Genomic DNA, 22518 nt, shown 5'->3' with positions numbered 1-22518 from the left:
GAAAGAGCTGACAATAGAAATGCTTTATTTAGTTTTTCGACAAAATTACCACCAGTGATATGACACATTGTGGACTACAGTGACTGCAGAATATATTCACGTATAAAATATTTCCGTTTAAGACGAAAAAGTGCGACAAAAACCTTAAAAAGACGATTGCACGTACAATCTATAATTGCCTTGTGTTTGTTTCCTTGCTATTAGATTGTACAATTCTGAGATTGAGAGTGGAGCGAAAGTATAAAGTTCCATGACATTCTATTCTATCCTTGTCTTTGTTGTTTGTCTTTGATCTATGTTCTTTATTTTAGACATAGATTATGTGATCTTGTACTTTCTTTTTATAGAAACTTTGTTGTTCTTGTTTTTTTTGTTTTTTTTTAATTATCGTCTGTCTTGCTGTGTATTGCTATTTGGAAAAACAATTTCCAGAAGGAGACCTCCTGAGGGATCAATAAAGTTTTATCTATCTATCTATGTATCTTCGGTCCATAAATTATGAATGGTCTTTTCTTCATTCAAGTGTTACCTTCTGATTGATTTTCAGTCAGTGAATATATTTAATTATTGATTGGCACTCAAGGCGATTTAACAACTTTTACATTTTGGTGAACATTCGTAACATTTGAAGAATAACATCTTTTTGTGTGTCACAATCATTTAAATTACAGTGGTCGAAAAAGCATTCTTAAAGAAAGTGCTGCATGACAAAACTGAGTAGTTGAGAAAAGACAGTCCAGTGTATAGAAAATATTTCTGCATGTTTTACTTTGTGATGCTCATAATGCATTTAACCTTTTGGATTAATAAATAACTATAACCCACCCTTAAAATCAGTGGAAACACCCCAAGATGTGAGTCACTGTCAATATTTTAGGCACTAATCTCCATAGTCTCTATATATATAAGACAGTTAAAAGCTGTGGTCAAAATTATAATCAATTTAACTTAATTTCCTTATGTTGTTAAACAGCAGAACATGAATGGAAGTCTTACATCTAACATGCACATTTGCTCCTATCTGTGCTGTCTATATCCGTGTAAGAGGGTCCGTTCGCCCGCACAGTTCCGTCAGGGATCCAGGACTTGTCCACGCACCGCTCCATCCTCTTCATGATGAGGTCCAGCAGGACGTCTACAGCCTCATTCACATTCTGTCCATTTGCTGCGCTAGTCTCAAAGTATGGGACACTGCAGGACACAAAATGTATTTTATTTTTCTTTATGTTGGAGTTTTAAACACTGACATTAAACCTGAGAAAGGAATTCCCACTGTCTTGTACAAATACAAAGGTTTACTCTTGGACTTAGAGCTTTGAACCTATGACAAGTAGACCATATCCATCAACCGGACTGTTTAATCAGTAGAGGTGTGTCTGGCGATCTCTCTGCCCAGTATTTTACACATGTGCACAAATATTTGTCTTCAGAGTAGCAGCAATTCATCCCTGCAGTGTCAGCTGCCCCGGCTCAGCAAACATAACAGCCACTACCTTCTTGACAAACGCAACAGGGAGAGGTGATTTGTGTCGACTGAAATACGCACCCGTACTTCTCCGCCAGCTCACGAGCCTCAATCTCACTGATAGCCCTCTGATCCAGCAGGTCACATTTGTTCCCACACAGAACCACGTCTGGACTTTCACAGTAAGCATGGACCTGCAATTGGCCTGCGAGACACACACACACACAGTGGACATTAAAATGCAATTTTAATAATAGTTTTATATCATGTCTCTCATACTAGTAATCCTTATTTTTTTGAAAAGATAAATATAAATGAATGCAATTCTTTTTTATTTTTATGGGTTAACATTTGGAATATTCTGTCAGTATAATCATAGATGATATCCATCAGTAAATCTATGAGTTGATTTGCACATTTGAAATTTTCCATTTTCTTTTGTCATAGTTGAAAATAGAGAGCTTCTGACGTCAATAGAACAAAGTCAGCTCTGCCTGACTGAAATGTTGCAAGAACTAAATGAGGAGGATTCAATGCCTTCTGACCCACCTTCTAAAGTTTAGTCAACGCTTGTGTCATCTTGCATCTCAACTTCTGTAACTGCTACTGACTGGTTTTCTTCACTCCAGAAAGTCGGTTTGTTGATTGTTGTCTTAGCTCATTTTGAGGGAGTGAGCTTCTCTTGAGAACAGGTTGATGCACTTTTAAAATATATTTTGGAGAAACACATCTTCTAAATAATCTGTCATATGACATACTTTTAATCCAGAGCGATTCTAAATGGGTTTCAAAGGTTTAAAGGGGATAAAACTCAGTCAGGTCTTTGTGGGCATAATGTGACCCCCCTTGAATTATGCTCAAACCTACTGCAATTACTATATTATACTGTTTATTATTGTCAAACACCACATCAAGTCCAACGATCACAGTGAAAGTAAATAGTTTACTCTTTTCACATCGTAAGATGCTTGAAAATGAATTCCATCAACCATCAATAAATATGTGAGCTGAACTCTCTGATTGTAACTTACTCATCCAGTTTCTGACATTCAGGAAACTTTGTTCATTTGAGAGGTCGAACAGAAGAAGGAACCCCATCGCATCTCTGAAGAAGGCTGTTGTTAAACTCCGAAACCTGAAAGTGAACAGAGCAGTGTCTAAGCCAATGGACGACTAGAGAGCAGACTACAGTTTGGGTACCTCTCTTGGCCTGCTGTGTCCCACAGCTGCATGTGGATCTTCTGCCCTCGAGTAGTTAATCCATCTGGACCTGTTGAGTTATAGATCTGTAGAAAAGGCAACAGTGGAAATATAGACCACAGTATCTCAAAAGAAAAGAGAAAATTGAGAACAATAGACCTTACAAAATAATGTTTACTATAGGTTTTAGTATTACTTTAACATCCCTTTTGCTGAGTCAGACAAGGTAAAGAGATAATAAACATCCGTGTGCTCATGGTATGATGTGTTTACTCTTAAGGAGGGTCCAAAGGAATCTTCAATATTGCAACATTCAGTAGCAGTGGACAAAAGTTTGAAGCCACTGGAAAGCTGTTAAGGCTAACAACACTTACTAAAATAATAACTAACTAAAATAGTGACAGAAACAGTGAAGTTATCTGTCAACGTATTGTCTCCATAACCCCGACCAAAAGCCTATAAAACAACCTACCACTCTCTTTTCTCTAAAGTCAATTCCAACTGTTGTGATGAACTTGGAGTTGAACTTGGCGTCAGTGTACTGGTAGAGGAAGCTGGTCTTTCCCACGCCCGAGTCTCCCAGAGCCAAGAACTTGATGAGGTAATCATACTCCCCTTCAGACATGGTTGAAAATGAGACTCTGAAATAATAAATACACAAAAAATGTTATATTGCATCCAAACTTTCTAAACTACCACACTGAACTGACCACATGAGTGCCCTCTACTGACCAAAATATATGTATATTTATTGTGACTGATTAATATGCTTTCGTGTGATGGGCCTCACTCTCACTCTCATTAGATTAATCTGTTTCCTCCAATAAAACATAGTTAAGAGAGAGTTAAGAGAAGAGAAAATTGACTGAAAATGCAGAGGATGATTTCATCCGTGATTTATGCAAATGTTGAATCATCTGTTTTTTTGTGTATGTGAATGTTTGACAGGTTTAAAACGTTTCTCGAAGAAAGTCCAAGTGAAAAAAATCAGCAAAAGAAAATGCGGCTTATTTTAAGAAAGTTCTCAGTAAGATGTTCCAGAGAATTTCAAGCTGCAACCACTAACAAGGCGAAGCAAGAGATTACAATTCATTCCAGCAGAGGCACAAGACTTTGAAGAGCACTAACTGGCAATATTGCTTCAAATAGGATTCACAAAAAGTGACTGAGGGAAAGATTGTTTTATCAAATTCTTATTAACCATATTTTATACGTATTCTAAACATACTATATTCTACATTTTAGACCCATTTACTTGAGTGTACACATGTTTGCTGTGTCCCCACCATAACAAAAACGCTACTTTTCTTCAACAAGAAAACAGTTGAAATAAAAAATGTAATAACAATAATTCAAAGTTTTCTCAATAATACAAACTTAATTTCCCAAAGCTGATAGACTGTAATGAACTCATTACATTGAAATTAGCACATCATGTAGAAAAGAAAGTAGTCAAAATGCTTTGATTCATCCTAATGCTTGACTAAGTAGAGAACTACCTTTTAAGTATATATTTTATTGGGTATTGTTTTGATTTTGTTTAAGGGCTTTGTGACCCTGGTCTAGAAAAGCGCTCTACAAATATTACTTACTTACTTACTTACTTAATATTGTGCAACAGTGTCACATGACCTTCTAGAATGTTCCTGCATTCTTTCCCTGAACCTTTCATCTGGTGAATAAAGCAGCTTTACTTCTCGTGCCGAGGCTAGTGATGTTCTGTGAAAGAAACCAACATCTGTGAAGTTTCTGATCGTTCTGTGAAGTCATGTTTGTTCTTTTTACAATTATTGTACATCTTAATCAACTAATTGGGTGTAGTTTGCTGCTTGCTCAATGGAAATCTACATCATTTGTTTCCACTAGAATACCAGTGTCATGACTCAACACACAAAAAAGATACATGAATTATTGGCCCAATATCAAACAATACTTATTATTTAACAGTGAGTTTACACATTAGTCTTATAAATATGAAAACGATAGATGCATTTGGCTGGACTGTAAAGAACATACAGTACAAACACATAACATCATCATTATGGTCAATAACTTTCTACTTGCCAATTTAAATGGATCTACTTTACTTCCTGTAGTCTTCTAATGCACATTTTCTGCAACTTTCTTTGACCCATTTTAAGTAGCTACACGATTTTTGACTCTTGCAACACCACATTAGACCAATGAAGCCAAAGACTTCAACAAAGTAAGTGTGGTCACATTCCATGTCAGGCAACATTACAATAACACTTTTTTAAACTATAGTCTTTTGTCAAACTAATTCACCAAACCACAAAATGTCAGAGCACACTTTAAAGTTCTCAACCTTGTATCTAATTTTATTTATCGGAGGTTGGGTTTTGAGGGCAGCAGCTGAAGTTAAAGGCCGAGACTTCATGGGGCCCTTCCTCAAGTTTGACATGTTTGGTGAGCGCCTGAGACCAAGCAGGGAAGAGTCTCCCACTGATGACAGAGCTTTTCAATGAGATAAGAGAAAAGTGAGAGTAGTCTTTCTTCACCACAACAATTTCTTAGTAACCATGGACAGTACACCAGCCTGTCAGTCTCTGTCTCCATTTGGCCTTCATTCATGAAGAAGATGACTTCTTAAGATGTTTAGGGTGGAGCAAGAAAAGGCTGCAACTGACGAAACAATGAGGGTGAAACAAATACTTTGAATATTTTTACAGAAACAGTTAAGCTTACAGTTAGTTAAACAATTTTCTGAAGGAGACCTATCTACTCCTATTTAAATGGTGTTCAAGTAAAGTGCTGAACCTAAAAAAGTCGGTTGCAACAGCAAAACACATGAATTGTGTAGATAAAGTCTTTAGTCACTTCCCTCCTGTGATGAGGAAGTTGGTCGAAGAAGACTTGTGCAAGTATTAGGTAAAGAATATCATCAGGTAGGAGCTGCCAGAGTCAACAAGTAAACTCAATCTCTCCCTTTCTCAACAACTTCGGCTGAATAATTGTAACAAACAGACTATCAGGACCACTTCCATCCTGTTCCAAGATTTTAATCTTGTTCTGTACCGTTGATTGTGCTGTTCTATTAGTGTCACTCCCAGGCCTCAAACTAATTTTTATCCATTCCTATTTAATAAAATGACGTTTAAAAAATTCTTGAATCCAGACTCAATTTGCAACATTGTTGTAATAGAGGGTGAGAGTTGAGAGTTATTCTCATCCGCTTTTATTTCATTGTGGATCTCTGCTCGGTGCTAGACAGGCACCAAAACAAAAAGCAAGAGAACTAATTGGAGGGTCATTTACATTTACATTTGCCCTAAAATCAGGCTCATGTCTAAATAATTAAATACAAGATAAAAACAAAAAAAGGTTCTCCACCGTCTGAAATCCCTGAGAGGTTACGAAAGTGAAGTCCATCATGATGTAATAATGGGCATCAATCCTCCTCCAGCCAGCTGTAATCACAGTCCACTATGTTTATGCAATGAGTCCCTTTGAGATGGAGACTTGGAGCTTGTAATCCATGCGTTTGAGTTTTCTCGTTTAGACTATTGTAACAGTTAATTTTCGTGTCTAAACAAGATGGAGGTCTCACATGCAGTTAATACAAAAGTGCAGCAAGAATTCCGTTCTAGTAGAAGAAAAAAAAAAAGATCTTCACTTGCTGCCAGTTTTTCTTTCCCCTGATCTTCTTGGACTCCTGTGTTTGTCTCATGTGTCTTGGCCTTAAAACTAGTATATATTTTAACTGTCTATTGTTTGATTGTTAAAGCGCATTGTGACCCTAGTCAAGAAAATAAAAATTTAATTAAGAGAGTTTTGAGAGAGAGGTGTGTCGTGGTGAATATGCAGGGAAGTCGCATAATGACAGGTAAACATTTCTATTATACAATTATAATATAAATGGGTTTTCTACTCCTTATCTGTAAAATAAAGTTGCTTCATCTAGGGGTCACTACACAGTCTACATACATGGATGTATGTATCGTATGCGTATTTTGAACATGGAGAGAATCGTCTTGTTTACTAAAGAGAGGATCTGCTGTCACTGAAGTCAATGGCACGAGCTGGAGATCGTCATGATATCACGATGGAACTTCAGCGCCGTGGATTTAGACTTCACAGACATTGATCCCCATGATCATGATGGGGAACGTCTATTAATTGACAAACAAGATCGACAAGCTGTCTGCCCTCAACAACCAGCGGATCTACAAAGCTGCTTGTTGATCTTATCAGAGACATGGCTCACTCAGCTCACTCTGGACGCTAACGTGGACCTGTCGGGCTTCACCACCATAGGAGCCGACAGAGACACACATGCTTGCGGGAAGTACAGAGGAGGAGGTCTCATCATGTACGTGAATAAATGCTGGTTTAGCCCGGGACTCGTTACTGTGAAGAAAGTCTTGTGTTGTCAGGATTTAGAACTGTTGGCTGTCAGTGTGCGGCCATACTATCTACCACACAAGTTCAGTCACGTAATAAGGCTGTGTGTTTACATTCCTCCGAGTGCTACGGCTCCATCTGCCTTTGAGAATATTCACACATTGACAGCTAGACTTCAGAATCAACATCCTGACGCGTTTATCATCATCTCTGGAGACTTTAATCATGCCAACCTGGACTCTACTCTGCCTATTTTCCACCAGTCGGGAGATTGTCCAACCAGGAATAACAGAACAATTGACCTTCTTTATTCCAACTTGAACAATGCGTACAGAGCCAAACCTCTTCCTCCACTTGGAAGGTCTGATCATAACCTGGTCCATCTACAGTCACAGTACACTCCTCTGGTTCAGAGACAGAATGTGACCACTTGGGCAATCAGGAAGTGGACACCAGTCGCAGAGGCACCATCAGAGAATGCTTTGACACCACAGACTGGGATGTGCTGCTGAAGTCTCATGGTGAGGACATTGAGGGTCAGACGCACTATTGGATTATTTACATTTCTGCTTAGAGATTGTTCTCACCCCTGCTAAGACTGTCCACTGTTGCCCTGAAAATAAACAGTGGGTAACAAAGGTGGTCAAGGATCTCCTTAACAGGAAGAAGGTGGCTTTCAAGAGCAGAGACAGGGATGCCATGAGGTCAGCACAGCAGGAGGTGAAGCGATGCTTGAGGGAGGCAAAGGACACCTACAGGAGGAGGTTGGAGGAGAAGCTGAGCAGGGAAGAGAGGTCTGGGATGGTGTTAAAACCATCACTGGACACAAGACCAAGGCCTCTCTCGCAAACTGTCTCAACAACTTTTTCAACAGGTTTGAGCAGGTTACCTCAACCTCACTGCTTCAGAACCTGCCCCACCTTTCTCTACTTCCCTCAGCTCCACACAACCACTTCCCAACATCACCTCACTCCAGGTACACGATGTACTTCGGAGGATTTGTCCAGGGAAGGCTGCTGGTCCTGACAAGGTGTCTGCTCGGCTGCTAAAGAACTGTGCTGCTGAACTAGCTGAGCTGCTCCAGCATGTCTTCAACCTCAGTCTATGGCTGGTGAAAGTACCAACCATGTGAAAGACTTCCTGTATCGTTCCAGTCCCGAAAAAAAGATCTGGCTGAGCGAGCTGAACGATACAGACCGGTGGCACTGACTTCGCAGCTGATGAAGACACTGGAGCAGCTGGTCTGCAGTTTGCCTACTGGCCAGCAGTTGATGTGGAGGATGCCATTCTTCACCTCCTGCATCGGACCTACTCCCACCTGGATAAAGGAAGCAGCTCAGTGAGGATCCTGTTCCTGGACTTTTGTAGTGCCTTTAAAGCTATTCTATGCGATTTGAAGTCAAACGACGCCAGTGGACGAAAGCGGTAGTGTTTGGCCCGGCCGGAGACCACATTTCCCATGAGCACTCGCTAAACATCGAAAACACCCAGTTTGCAGCAGTTGGACGAATTTTCTGTTTCCAGACTTCCATTGTCTGAATGAAGGTTCGATACCTATGAGGTATATGTAACATGCAATATGTATAATCATGTTCATACCATCCCCAATAACTTTTACTGTGAAAATAAAAATCACAAAACACCTCAAGTCAAGTATACCAGTCATTAAACTAGTTTAAAGTTAATGTGTCATCAAAAGTTATTTTAGTACAAAAATATTAAAAGGTACCCAAACTACCCAGTGCTGCTTTAACACCATCCAGTCCACTCTGCTGCAGGACAAACTGACACAGATGCATGTGGACCCTAGTCTGGTCTCCTGGATTACGGATCATTTTACTGATCGACCACAGTATGTCAGAAGGACATCACGACTGACACTGCGGTGTGCAGTACAGGAGCACCTCAGGGGACAGTACTGGCCTCTCTTCTCTTCACCATCTATACTTCAGACTTCTGCTACAACTCCGAGCTCCCGTCCAGAAGTATGCTGACGACACTGCCATTGCGCTTTGTGACCCTGGTATGGAAAAGCGCTATACAAATATTACTTACTTACTATTGTTGGATGCATCAGGGACAACAGCAAGGACGAGTACAGGAGTCTGATATGTGACTTTGTGGACTGGAGTGAGAGGAACCACTTGCAGATGAAAACCTCAAAGACCCAGGAGCTCGCCTTGAACTTCGGGAGGTCCAGGACAAAGCCTTGTACAGTAATATTTACAATGTGCTTATGCCCCGCCCACTGAACACTTTTTTTTATATTAATCTAGTTTACAAGGACAACGCCCACTCTGCTGTGATTGGCCACCACCGATGTTTGTCAGCCTGTGTCATCAATCCTGGAAGTCTCCACCTCAAAGGAACTTGTTTAAACAAAGTGAAGACCATCATTACTTTATAATGGACTACGCTGTCCTAGCCTCTCGTTCGCTAAGATTCAGACAGGGGAGAACTTAACTACCTTCAAAACGTCATGATGAGCGACATACTCAATTTTTTCAAATGCTGCAGTCTTCCTCTCCAAGATGCAGTAAGTCACGAAAGTTGGACTTTCAAGTTTCTCTTTAAAATTATATTTAAACATTTTTTTAAAGTAACCCTCCTGAGTTGTTTTTCAGAGTAGATGAAGGACCAATTTAGGCATATTTAATTGTAACACAAGTTTCAATTAAAGCCATCATTTCCTCAGATCTCACAGTTACTTTGAATATTAGGATTCTGGTGCCAGTCTTTTCCTATTACCAGCAGCTCCAGCACAGAACAACAAAACAAAAGCCGCTTTAATCACTTGTGTGTGGAAACAGAGGTCCCACCCTGGGCTGGAGTCCAACACTGAAGTTGGAAAACTTTTAGAAGTGAAGAGAAGCGCTGTCGACTGGTTACTATCTGTGATCAAAATAGATGTGTGCGTGTGTGAGTCCTGTACGGACACACACTCAAACAAACACAATCTAATGACCCTCAGCTGGTCCTCATGTGGCACAGATCCAGCATCCGGGCATCTCCGTCCAAGTGTTTAAAACAGACACGGAGATCATCAGAAACTTTTCCCTCGGTGATGGTGAAGAAAAGTCATGCAGCAGGTGGAAGCAGAGCTTGTTCACCGCAGCAAGTGTGAGCAGAAGTTTAAGTTGGTAAAGTGACGCTAAGATGCCGCTCGAGGGTCGCTTCCTGAAAACTGCTACTCACCGGCCCGAGGCGCCGCCGCTGGCAGGAACCAGACAACTAGTGACTCGAAGGTGGAGGGCGAGCTTCTCACGGCGGAGGATGGAATTAATAGGTTTCCTTCTGTCGTCTCTGAGCCATCAGTTCTTAGAGCTGCCAGTTGATGGTTCTTCTGTGTCCGCGGAGGAGGTTCAGCTCCTCCCCACGCGGCTCCACTCACACCCCGCGCGACACGACATCCATCAGACGTTTAGTGGCGATGAAGTGTCGTGTTGTTGTGTCAAATAAACTTCCGCAAAACCGTATTAAAAGTGAATCTAATTCGTGTTATGAGTAACAGACATGAATCAAACTGATCTTGGATCAGCTCTGATGTTTACTGATTTGTGGGAAACAAATGCAAGAAAACAGGTGTTAGCCTCGTTTGAGTTTCTGTTGCAACAACAGTAGCACTGAGAGCTGCTGCGCCTTTTCTCTTGACAAATATAAGTGTTTGGAAATCATCTTCCAGAACCAGAGCACTACTATTACCTGCTATCAAAAGATGTTGCATTACATAGAAAAGAAAAAAGAAAGTCTGACCAGTTGTAAATGAGTGGCTCAGATGGCTGCACTGTCTGAATGCTTCTCTATATAGTTGGTTGAAGATGACGGACTAACTAGAGCCAAATGCCAGAAGGCTAATTGTTTAAAGAGTTTCCTTTATAATATAGTGTTTAATATTATGACGCTAACTTATTTAAGCGAAAATGGCGTATTTTACTTAGATTCATTTTAATAACATAAAAACAAGTGATATTTTCTGGTCTACTGGTATTTGTTAATAATATAAATATATATAAATAATCCGCTTTTATCATAAATAATCATTTTTCGTATTTTTTTAAGCATTTATTTAAAAGGTTTGATTGGTTTTAATCCATATTATTCAATAATTTGTATATTGAAAGGTGTCATTTATTTTTAATTTAATACAATTTTGTGGGTTAAAAAGGTTGAACAATTTTATTTTTAATAATTTAATAATAATTTAAAAAAAAAAACATTTGGCACTGATCTACTTCCTTACCTGCAGCCTTCAAAATACGTGTCAGCCTACTGCTTCCTGGGTTGTAAGCTAAAGAAAACAAGATAATTGTAATCAAATAGTCAAATATTTTATTCTGTACATGAACATGAAACCCTGACGTCTAGATGTGTCCATGTTGTTTCAGTGATAGTTGTTCAGGCTCCCATGTGGTGAACATGGTCTCATTCGACCGACTCATTTAGCTTCATAGTCTTCTTTCATCAACACATCCTGTTGTGTCTCCTGTGGCTTTGTCTGCAGTTGCATAAAGAATGGTCTGTAGATGTAAATTCCACCAGCAACGCCCAGCAGGGTCCCCACAAGCAGCTGTGAGAAGGGCATCCTGTACCGGATCATACTGTCCTCCTCTGGGCTTCAACCTTGGAGAAGATCTGAAAAAAAATTGTTGGCATCCAATAATAATGTTGAAAATGACTAAATTACATGACAACTGATCAGTAAATCAGATATAATAGTTCTGTTCTGTAAAGTATTTCCACAACACTCGATGAAATCCTATCCATTATGGAAGATATTAAGTAACTTGTTAAATTATTTGATTATTATTATAAAACTTATTTTGAAATTCCGAAACGGATCCGGTGTGTACTACACACTTTACTACCTTTGTCATGTTGGTAAATACATTAATCGATGAATAACTTCAGACGCTGTTTCAAGTCTTACTTGTGGACAGTCCTGGTAAATCCACAGGGGTGTTGGACCAGGGCAGCAGAAACACTCGTACACGGATGAATTAAAGCAAGACTCCCAAGGAGACCAGGGACCTGCAGCTAGTAGCTACCACTCTTCTTCTGCACTGAGCTGTGAGAAAGGCTCAACAGCGCCACTTGTTGGTCGTCCGCTAAATTACAGTAGTTTATTAACGAATATACTTTTCACTTCACGAAGATAAAATGTTTTGAAAAACAACATGGTTTATTGAAAACGAAACATATCAGAAAAAATACTATGGTCTACTTGCCTAGGACTTAAAATAGTCTGAATAAACCACATGTGTTTTATTTTGGATTCACATCGGAAGTTGAACAAGGGGCACGAGAACTGGTGCAGGAAGTAAAACAAAGTAGTCTATTATAAAGTGAGTTACTTTAAATGAGTCTGTGTTTCTGTAGTGCTTTACTACGACAACGCACAATGTATATGACTTAAATCTTCTATTTCATTTACAGTACTAAATAAAGTTCGCCGACTAACCTGCTGACAGGTGGCTCATCCATGACAACATGGTCTGATGGAGAAGATCCGACAGCGACTGTGGACAGGGAGGAATGACGAAGTGGTGAAACTAAGACGGAGAAAATCTCAAGTGTACTTGAAAGAAGACGAATGTCCTCTGAGCAGCGGTGAGCTCCAGGCTAACTCCACTAAACTGTGATTTTCATAACATTTACAAATAGTTCCGTTTCTTGCTTTTATCGACTGTAGATTTGATTCAACCGTGCTTCTATGTGGCTCCTATTTAACCGAGTACTGTTTGTTTTACTATGTTGTGTTATCACTTCACAGGTGTGCTCAGAGTCGCAGTGTTGTGTGTAACATTCCGACTGATCAACTGTTTCCTGGTGAGGACCAGCTTTGTTCCTGATGAGTACTGGCAGTCCCTGGAGGTCTCCCACCACATGGTCTTCAAATATCCTCTTGGGATCTACCCACTGAATCAGTCGGTGAAAAGTACTAATCTTCTGTCGAATGTATTTTGTCCCCGACACCATCTACTGTTGTGCTGGTGATCACCTTAACAGAGTGACTTATGGGTACCTGACCTGGGAGTGGAAGGAGGGAATCAGAGGATTCACATATCCTCTTTTCTTTGCTGTCATTTACAAAACACTGCTCTGGACAAACTGTGACTCAGTCTGGCTCCTGGTAGGTATTCGAAGCATTCAAACGAAGTACTGACCCTCAGCCGTTGAACTTTATCTCCGTCCTCTTTCACAGATCTGGGCTCCACGAATAGTCCAGTCTCTCTTGGCCGCTCTTGCTGATGTGAGATTCTTCATCCTCGTTCGTAAACTTGAGGGAGGTGATGTTGCGAAATGGATGGTAAAGTCGATATTTTTTCCCTGGACATTATAGGAAGTTTAGACTTTATAGGTTTGTTATTTAATTTGATTTAAACCCATTTAAAGCTTGTGTGGGAGGTTGGTGTATTTCACCTCACTGAAGCTAACAATGTTGTCCACTAGCTAAGCTAGCATGTATATACAGTTAACACTACAGTTGGAAAATGTATTATGTATCTACCTCTAACAGACCCTTTGATACTTCATTAGTCTATATCCTTTTTTTAAAAACATTTATCTCCAAGTACTTTGTGTCCACAGTTCTTCTGTCATCTGTGCTCGTGGTTCTCCTGGTTCTGCTGTACCAGGACTCTAACCAACAGCATGGAGACGACCATCACCTGCATTGCTCTCTCTTACTTCCCCCTGCCCGGATCTAGAAACCACAGCAGGTCTTTTCTCCTCACTTATTGTCCACAGTTTAGAATCATTCATAGTTTTAACACATCATGTTCCTGTCTAGCAAAACATATTTGAGTCTGGTGGCATTGGCGGTCGTGGTTCGTCCGACAGCGTTGATCATCTGGCTCCCTCTGCTGCTTCACCATTTCTGGCTGGAGGATCAAAAACTGAAGCTCATCTCGCGCCAATACATCCCTATTGGGTTTGTTTCTTCTCGTAGCTGCTTGTCGAACCACCCTGAAGATCACAAGTCGTAGTAAAAATATAAGTAACTTGTTATTAAAAGCTGAATGAAAAATGTTCAATGTCATTGAATAACAGTTAAACATGTTAACATTTAAACAATTCTAATCCTCATATTTGAAAAGACATTTTTGTAATTCATATTGTCTTGTGTTCAGGACCGCAGCAATCTTTATCTCCACTCTGATCGACTGTTTCTTCTACAACAAGGTGAAAACTCTGATCAACATTTTTTTTCAAAGTTGAACATGTTTTTCGTCTTAGTGGACCCTCGTGCAGCTTAACTTCCTGAAGTTCAACATCTTCAATGGAGTCGCAGACTTCTACGGCTCTCACCCATGGCACTGGTACCTGACTCAGGGGTTTGCGGTCGTCATTGGACCTCACCTTCCATTCTTTCTTCACGGATGCTTCCTTGCTTTCCGGAAATACAAAGTGCTGCTGGCTGCCGTCGTCTGGACGATCCTGATATACAGGTATGTCATGTTTAACAGCTTGATGATTCAATGTCGTTGACGTTTCAAGCTGTTAAATGTTATGTGCAATAAACTTTCATCTTATATGGCATCAACATTTTTTTCATCAGAAGTTGTAAAGATACTTATAACTATATTCAAAAGAGCCTTTCTTTAGTGTCCATATGTTGTCCCTCTGCTCTAGCTTGCTGCCTCACAAAGAGTTTCGCTTCATCTACCCTGTGCTGCCGTTCTGCATGATCTTCTGTGGTAAGGCAGCCATGAACAACTTTGAAAAAAAGATCCATTTAGCATTCATATTTGGGCGCGGCAGGAATCTCGATGGCGCGTCTGAGGAAGTGGCAACAACCTGCCGCTGTCGCTCTGCTGATGATGAACCTGTCCGCTGCTCTGTACACCGGCCTGATACACCAGCGAGGAACTCTGGACGTCATGAGTCACCTGCATACGCTCTGTGCCTCCCGCAGCGACGTTCTCTTTCTTATGCCCTGTCACTCCACTCCTTTCTACAGGTACACGACTGCTTGGTAGCTTTTGCTGGAGAAATGAATGTATTCTATGAAAGTAGATCAGTGCCATCAGAATATTATATCGATGAATTAAACTTTTCTTTATGAATAATTGAATTAAATAATGTATCATTTTGGAAGGTTAAGTTTTTATTTTATTTATTTTTTTAAATTAAATTTCTCCATTGTCTAATGTCTAGCATCTGATTCCAATAGTTCAAATCTAATATACAGTATATATATATATATATAATATGTATGTGGTTGTTTTATCTAGACACTTGAATACAGCAGAGGGCAAAAGGTTGCATCGTACTGGTTTAGATATATTCTGACAGACCTTCCAGTAATGTGCACTTGATTCCGAGGAGGAAGGGATCCATCTCAGGAGCACATTGTTTGTGCATTTGGCAGTGGACCGAGGTCAGCACAAGCATTTATTTAAACAAACTTCTCCCTGCAGCCACATGAACTGTCCACTCAAGATGAGGTTCCTGCAGTGTCCCCCAAACCTGGGAGAGGAGGGATATGAAGACGAGGCGGAGACCTTCTACATGGACCCACTTCACTGGCTTAGGACTTCATTCACTCACAAGTCTTCCCTCCCAACACACCTGGTTCTGTTCGACGTTCTAGAAAAGGTAACACATGTGTAGAAATAGACAACAGAGGTCACATGACCCATCAAAGAGCTATCCTGTTGTGACGTGTCAATGTGTGACTATGAGCTTCATGATTATTCATTGATCTGAGATTGTCCTTTTATCTAACATTAACGCTTGAAATGGTATTCTTTCAATTAAACACGAATATATAAATGTAAAATTGTAAAACAATTAGTAAATATTTCTAATCAGATCTCTTAAATTGTTTGAGTTATTCAAGTTCTTTATTTTTGTTTCTTCAGTGAATTTAGTTTTATTCTACGCTTATGAAGGCACCACATATGTTCTCTTTTTGGCTGGTGTCAATGATTTATTTAATTTTGTGAATTTAAATGTAGTCTCTTGTGGGTTTATTTGCAATAGCTGCTCAGTCGTCCTGTGGTTTGTGTGTGTACGCAGCACAACAGAAGTAACTGAATTTTTTAATAATGGTGAGAAGACATCAGTATTTAAGCATTACGCTGCTCTAACTTTGCCTGAGGCTTGATCATTTTCTCTTCATGATTCACCTGAAGATCACAGTGAAATGTTTACAGTGGGCGGGGCTTAAGCACATTTAATAGACACCTAACATCATCTTATGTGTTGCAGGAGGTTTCTGCGTTTATGGACGAAAACAACTTTGTGAAAACCGATGAGATATTTCACACACACTTCCCGGAGGGACGAGTCGGAGGAAACATTTTTATTTACAAAAGGCAACAACACAACTGAAACGATGCAGCTTTTATAAAGCACTGAAACTCAAATAGTTTGTCCAGTGTTTGACCCCAGCACACACACCCAACAGAAGAAAATTGGACCATTTAAAGAGAAAACTTGAGAATAAAGCAAAGTAACATATTTTAAATAAAGAACCAAGATTGAGTCAAGGGCAGAAATGACTCAAAGATATAAAGTGCAAACTTAAAAAAAAAAAAAAAACTTCAAGTTGGCCTCAGCTTAATCAAAATAAAATGGCCAATACAAAGCCAGGTTAACCTAAACTTGTTAACTTGACCCAGAGATATCTTTGGAAAGAAACCTGGACATTCATACGAATGGGAATTCTTAAATATTGAGTAATTAATTGTGTTTTGTTTCTTGGGTCACCTCTAAATGCATCTGCTGCTCGAGGAACCTTCTGATGTCAAAAGGTGCTTAAAAAATTGGAATGAAAAGTCACAACCTTGAAATTATAATGTAGAGTTGGAATCAGTGATTGAAAAACCTAAATGTTTTCACACCTGCGACACCAAGATCAATCACGTACATGAATGAAGAGAGTGAAGGAGTTTTACAACGGCTAGATTAAAAAAGGAATGTTGGTGCTGGTGAGTAAAGTAGTGCTAGCTTAATGTGGCTAAGCTATAAGATAACATGTACAATTTTACCAAACAAGCAAAGAAACCATGTGATGCACTTAAAATTTAAGTTATCCTTTTCTTAGCGGATCATGTGTTTACCATGTCTTTGAACAAGATAAGGTTGTGGGCTGAATGACATCACCGCAGCGGCGTTTCGGCTCACGGGCATGAATCAAGTGACCACATTGAAACATGAAACGCATGCAGAAGTCAACCCCTCGTCATTCTTAAGAAATACTCAGTTAAGATTTGTGTTCAACAGTCCACAGAGCACAGCAATGTATACTAAACATTTAAAGATTCATTTGACGTCTACAGAAGAGAGCATCTTATGTCCTAAAAGAATGTATTATAATTTACCCCAAAACATTTCGTATCCACCTCAGATGGTCAATTGGTTGACTATCTCCGAAAACTCCGCCTGCATTTCATTGGTTAACGAGACACACAGCTAGTAGTCTTTAGATGGAACCCTCCCTAGAAGTCGAGGTCCTCAAACTGTTAGTTTTTGGAGCAATTCATGCCGATGATGCAACGTTCCAAGCTGCCAAGGAAGGCCTGGAAAGACATCTGGTCATGGGCGAAGACCCCTTTTTTGAAGAACTTGCTGGCAAAAACCTGGACCTCGGTCCAGTTGTGTTCAAGGCCGACCTGCTCCAGGTAATTCTTGAGCTGCATTTGGAACGCTTCTTGCTTTACAGGCGCCGTGCCACGGAAGAAAAGTAAAAAGAAATTTGAGAGGTTCGCTGTAACCGCGTCCTTTGCTTTCTTCAGATTTTCTTTCTGTTTGTGAACAAACTGTCTGGCAGAGTTTTTGAACGATTCAAAGGTCTTCTTAAGTTTCTGGGCCATGCCCTGTGGTCCAGACTGTTTGTCCTCTTTTTCTGTCTGCCTGGTCTCGAGGTAGAGTCGCTGCCACATGTCGGAGCGCTGCTGCTCGTAGTTGAGCTTCTCCTTCAGTACATCCAGATGAGACTTCAACTTCTGCAACTCATCCTCCTTCTCCATCTTTTTGGTTTTCAGTCCGTTGACCTTATGTTTCAACACATCCCTCACCCTCTCCTCACTCCCCAGTCTGTTCCTCAGAGCCTGGGCCTCGGCTTGAATCACTTCCCACTGACTGTCAAAGCTCCTGCTGATCTGCTTCTGCCTGACGAGCTCCAACTTCAGCCTCTTGACTTCTGTCTGCAGCGGAACGACGACTCCTTTCATGGCCGAACACTGACTCCTCGAGTGCAGACTTCTAAGCTCCTTCTGCATGCTGGCCAGAGATTCCCTCTGCTGAATCAGCAGGTCGTCGGTCCTCTTATGCCGGTCCTCCTTCCACATGATGTCCAGACTTTTCTGGTAGTTCTAGGAGTACGAAAAACAGAAAGGTTCGTTGAGGATGACGGTCGAGTGCAAGTCGCAGGTGTTCAAGTGCAAGAGCAGACTTTAGGGGTCCGAGTGGAGCTCCATGACTTTATGATCACAAATGTGTTGATTTATAATGCCTTGCCTTGAGCTTCTTTTTTATTTTATCCTCTTTTTTTCCTTTTCACATCAAGACAATGTCGGTGAAGATTGTTGCAGTATGTCATTTAGTGTTTCTAGACTAAAACCTTTTGTTGGTTTGACACTTTTGAATCCTTATTTATGATCCTATTGACAAAGACATCAGCTTAATACTCCTGGACTGCTTGATAATAGGCAGAAATACTGGTCTAAGAGCGAGAAAGTCTTAAGTTACAACCAAAAAAAGGGCTTGAGCAAATAATAAGGGTTTGTGGTCATTCTGTCTTTAGTATATTTCACTTCAATTTATTTTCTTCTGTCCTGTGTTACACTGTTAGTTCAATGCTCAGTCGGATACCTTTTTTGTGATACTTTAAAAATGTTATATGACACGACTTTAAAAACTTTATTCATGGCCTGACACAAATTAAATTGGTTTGTCTTAAACTTTCGTTTAAAAACGATTGTTAGGAAAGTGATTCTTGAAAAATAATTGGCCAAGTAGCCGCTGACTGACACCAAAATCCCAGGACTCTCTCTTGTTCATCTGTATCCTGGTCGCGAGCGTCACCACATGCGCAGCATTGCACTCGTGAAATCATCTTGTCGCACAATCTGACGCATCTCTCGCAGTAAACTTCAGATCAGCAGTTTTTAAAGTGTTACTAGCACTTGTGTTTTGTCAACTGACAGAAATAAATAGAAATTTAAATCATCACTCAAGATATAAAAATGAGTTCCACTGCTTTTAAATGTAACAAATAGTAATTAAAAGTGCCCAAATGTAACTGATATAATATCAGAAATCATGTTTCTCAAAAAGTTGAAGAACTTCCTGAGAGCAGTGGAGGTTCAGTGATGATGATGAGGACCACCTCACAATTCCTCTTCTACTGAGAATCCAGACCCAACGTTAACAGAAGTCTGTCAAACTGCAAGAAGTTTCCTTAAGAAACTTGGTTGATAAAACGCGAAGATCGCCAGGATAGTGGTCAGAGCAGGGGAGACTTCTGCAGGATGGTGTGAGCTGCTGTATCAAATGAAGCTTCCATGAGAGCAACATATGATGAGCTCACATCATCAAACTCTTAACACCTAAAATGATTATACCTGCAAAGCCTGGAACTTCTGGTTCTCTTTGTGCAGGCTCAGAAGTGCCTTTACAAGCAGTGCAAACACCTTCTGGTCGTCCATCAGCTCAAGTTCTTGGAACGTGATCTGAGAAAAAAAAAGTTTTCACTTCACTCAGAGAGCTGAACACCTGCAGAGCTGTGCACATCTCAACAGTATAAGTGTGTGTCTGGTCACTAACACGGGTTTCAAGAAGCTCCCAAATGTCCTCCAGCTTGTCCAGTCTGAGTCCAGGAGGCTTACCCTGAGTGTCCGGAAGCCTCATGTTACCAGCAAAAAGAGGAACTAGAGAGAGGACAACAAGCAGCTTGAGATCTTGAGAGCTTGAAAATATCAGAAAACATGTGGAAAAAAAACAACAAATAAATCGGGAATACTCTCTTAACATTAACTTAATGATTTAAATATGTGTTGGATATAACAGTTGATTTAAAAAATAAAGTATTGCTATAATGATTCTAGCTGCATTAAGTGTTTGATTGTTCTGAATCATCTAGTTTTGTGGTATTCTTGCTACAACAGCCTCTCGTTCTTCCTGTGAGCCACACTCACCGAGGAGGCAGTCGAGGGTCACAAAGATGACGATCAAGAGAACGAGGAGCACGCATGAGTTGACCACTTGGTTGGGCACGTGTGAGGCGGCAGGCGGAAGCAAGTCATCTTCGTCCATACTAGCCATGTTTCTCCTCAGCCTCCGTCGACGTAAAGCGGTGGCGGGACTTTTCTTTGCTTGGTCTTCGCTGCTGCTGGTGTGTGTGACGGGCAGCTTAGATGATAAATCTAGAGCACAGATTGAAATCAACTCAAAAAGCCATTTAAATTCAAACATACTCTCTAGGAAGGATTTTGGCATAAACAGATGGATGAGGTCAGTATTCATTTCAAACACAGAGGTTGAAGCTCACAATGACCATCACCAGGTTACCTGGGTTAGACAGTGAAAAGGTGTACTGGCTGCTACAAGCTTCCCCGAAATACAACTCCTTGTCATCCTCCAAATCTCTGCTCTCCTTCAGGTAGTCCAGAGACACAATGTCAGAGTGATCACTGAGGGACAGCAGCTCTTCATCAGCAAACTCTGGACCTCCAACCAGCTAGGACAAAGGATGCGTCAGTGGTGTCTGAACACACAGAACATGTCTCCTCTCACCTCTGAGGCAATCAAAGTCTCCAGCACACCTTTACCCGCCACAGTTCCATCAGGTATATCACCTGAAGTAGTCAACGACAGGTTAAAGATCAATACATTAATGATGCCATTTCCCGAGAAACATGTTCCAAAGGGTGAAATCATAAACACGACGCTCACCTTCAGAGGGACCTTGCAACACATCCCCGTGTTCTTGAGCAGTTTCATTATCAGAACCCTAAATAAATAAGACAACCAGTAATAAGGCTTGAGAAGAGTATTTATCAGTCTTACCTTGTTTATTATGGTCCAGTCAAACGAAGAATCTGTATCACTTTGCTGCACCGACATCTTTCTTGGTCATCAGATAATCTCGGATCTAGAAAAGAATCAGAAGTGTTTATTACCAGTGTTGTTAACTCAATAAGAGTTTTTTCTCTTTTTTTGTGGTGGCATTACAGTACATAAGAAATAAAGAGGTTTATACTATACGATTAAAATAAAAGACTTCTAGCTACTAGCGACTATAGCATATTAACTGATTTTCTGGGACTCCTGTGTCGTTCTGTGTTTCTTGATCTTTTTAGAATATATTTTATTGAGTATTGTTTTGATAAATGTTAAAGCGCTTTGTGACCCTGGTCTAGAAAAGCGCTCCATAAATATAAATTACTTACTTACTTATATAACCGCATATAAATAACAATAAACAAACAAACTAAAACATTAAACTAAATTCACTTCTAGCGGTTGATTCCAAATAAAGATCACAACACGCTTTCGAGTCACGTCTTTATGACACAGTTTTATGACGACACAGTATTGTTTCAAAGAAATGCCTTCACCAAAATATGTGCTCTGACAAAGAAGAAACCATGTTTTGTCTATACTTGAGTTTGCATTCATTATTCCCGGTGGTTTGGTTCTCTAAACAACTTCTAGTTTGATATCACGTAAAGGAATCTCCAATGACGGAATAATACCATATATTATACGAATAATTACGTATATTTTAAATGATTGTTATTTAAATATGTTGACACTTTTAAGTTGCTCTAGGTATAAAAAACATTTCGAACAATCCACCTGAACGACGTACAGCCTCAACAGACACAGATGCGTCACACTCTAGCTGCTTACTGCTCCAAAGAACAGCACCAGGAAGAACTCTTAAATAACATCTTTAAACCGGGCGTCCTTGGTGTCACCATTATATAAAAAAGGCATCAAGGGTAGTAGGAATTACCAGTATTAAAGACGGAGGATGATCCTGCTGTTGAAAGTCTTCTCCAGTCAGCGATGTTGCACTATGTATTGGGAACACTCTGACACACTCTGGGAAATGTAGTTTAAAAGCTGTATAGTTGCAGGAGACATGCGAACTAAATCTAATCTTTTTTTAAACTACATTTCCCATGAATCATAGTAGCGAAGCTACTCTTTGAGGGCGGAGTTGATGTCAAGAACATAAACAAGGAGGTAAAAAGAAAATATATCTAATAAAGGGATTATGTTTGAATACAAATAACTTTATGTGACATAAATACAAACGGATAAATAATGAAATTAGGATTTAAACGTATGTTACACATTTTTTCTCCCACACTTCCGGTTGTTACTGGAGCACGTGTCGCACTTTGTTTTTGTTTCCTGGTGTCGTTTATTACGGAGCAGTTTAAATAAACTTTTGTTTAAAAACTTTAACCTTGGAATGATAATATAAAAAAGTTGTGTTCTCAGTGATGACACATTTGTAAATTCAAGATCAT

General features: G+C 40.0%; 4 protein-coding genes across 7 annotated transcripts; 1 reads left to right on the top strand and 3 right to left on the bottom strand.

Moving 5' to 3' along the window:
- Positions 1 to 8: 8 nt before the first annotated feature.
- rab27a (RAB27A, member RAS oncogene family) lies at positions 9 to 10426 on the bottom strand. Of its 2 annotated transcripts, none has more exons than XM_087792860.1 (6): positions 10223 to 10426; positions 3138 to 3306; positions 2666 to 2751; positions 2497 to 2600; positions 1547 to 1670; positions 9 to 1191 (listed from the first exon to the last, which is right to left on the bottom strand). In XM_087792860.1, the coding sequence occupies exons 2-6, from the start codon at positions 3288 to 3290 to the stop codon at positions 999 to 1001; spliced, it is 660 nt and encodes a 219-aa protein (XP_087648986.1). In that variant the 5' UTR covers positions 3291 to 3306; positions 10223 to 10426; the 3' UTR covers positions 9 to 998. The 2 variants fall into 2 exon arrangements, with proteins under 2 accessions (XP_087648986.1, XP_087648985.1); XM_087792859.1 differs by lacking the exon at positions 10223 to 10426 and adding an exon at positions 4270 to 4336.
- On the top strand, positions 9428 to 16398 carry pigb (phosphatidylinositol glycan anchor biosynthesis, class B). Of its 2 annotated transcripts, none has more exons than XM_087792854.1 (13): positions 9428 to 9563; positions 12461 to 12634; positions 12798 to 12921; positions 13040 to 13157; positions 13230 to 13334; positions 13616 to 13746; positions 13818 to 13958; positions 14158 to 14209; positions 14264 to 14475; positions 14660 to 14724; positions 14789 to 14987; positions 15448 to 15625; positions 16241 to 16398. In XM_087792854.1, the coding sequence occupies exons 2-13, from the start codon at positions 12523 to 12525 to the stop codon at positions 16361 to 16363; spliced, it is 1560 nt and encodes a 519-aa protein (XP_087648980.1). In that variant the 5' UTR covers positions 9428 to 9563; positions 12461 to 12522; the 3' UTR covers positions 16364 to 16398. The 2 variants fall into 2 exon arrangements, with proteins under 2 accessions (XP_087648980.1, XP_087648982.1); XM_087792856.1 differs by lacking the exon at positions 9428 to 9563 and adding an exon at positions 12282 to 12369.
- On the bottom strand, positions 11334 to 12088 carry pigbos1 (PIGB opposite strand 1). The gene is made up of 2 exons (XM_087793551.1): positions 11955 to 12088; positions 11334 to 11659 (listed from the first exon to the last, which is right to left on the bottom strand). Exon 2 carries the CDS (start codon positions 11622 to 11624, stop codon positions 11463 to 11465), a length of 162 nt encoding a protein of 53 aa, XP_087649677.1. The 5' UTR covers positions 11625 to 11659; positions 11955 to 12088; the 3' UTR covers positions 11334 to 11462.
- On the bottom strand, positions 16320 to 22078 carry ccpg1 (cell cycle progression 1). 2 transcript variants are annotated; one of them, XM_087792852.1, is made up of 9 exons: positions 21996 to 22078; positions 21044 to 21128; positions 20930 to 20987; positions 20771 to 20832; positions 20546 to 20714; positions 20173 to 20400; positions 19802 to 19905; positions 19600 to 19707; positions 16320 to 18348 (listed from the first exon to the last, which is right to left on the bottom strand). In XM_087792852.1, exons 2-9 carry the CDS (start codon positions 21098 to 21100, stop codon positions 17497 to 17499), a joined length of 1638 nt encoding a protein of 545 aa, XP_087648978.1. In that variant the 5' UTR covers positions 21101 to 21128; positions 21996 to 22078; the 3' UTR covers positions 16320 to 17496. The 2 variants fall into 2 exon arrangements, with proteins under 2 accessions (XP_087648978.1, XP_087648979.1); XM_087792853.1 differs by lacking the exon at positions 21996 to 22078 and adding an exon at positions 21836 to 21877.
- Between the last annotated feature and the right edge of the window lie 440 nt (positions 22079 to 22518).

Source organism: Callionymus lyra, chromosome 6 (genome assembly GCF_982586985.1).
Source record: "Callionymus lyra chromosome 6, fCalLyr1.hap1.1, whole genome shotgun sequence".
NCBI classification, from domain to species: Eukaryota; Metazoa; Chordata; class Actinopteri; order Syngnathiformes; family Callionymidae; genus Callionymus; species Callionymus lyra.
The sequence above is the reverse complement of the archived record's forward strand: the minus strand, read 5'-3'. Positions and strand labels throughout refer to the sequence as shown.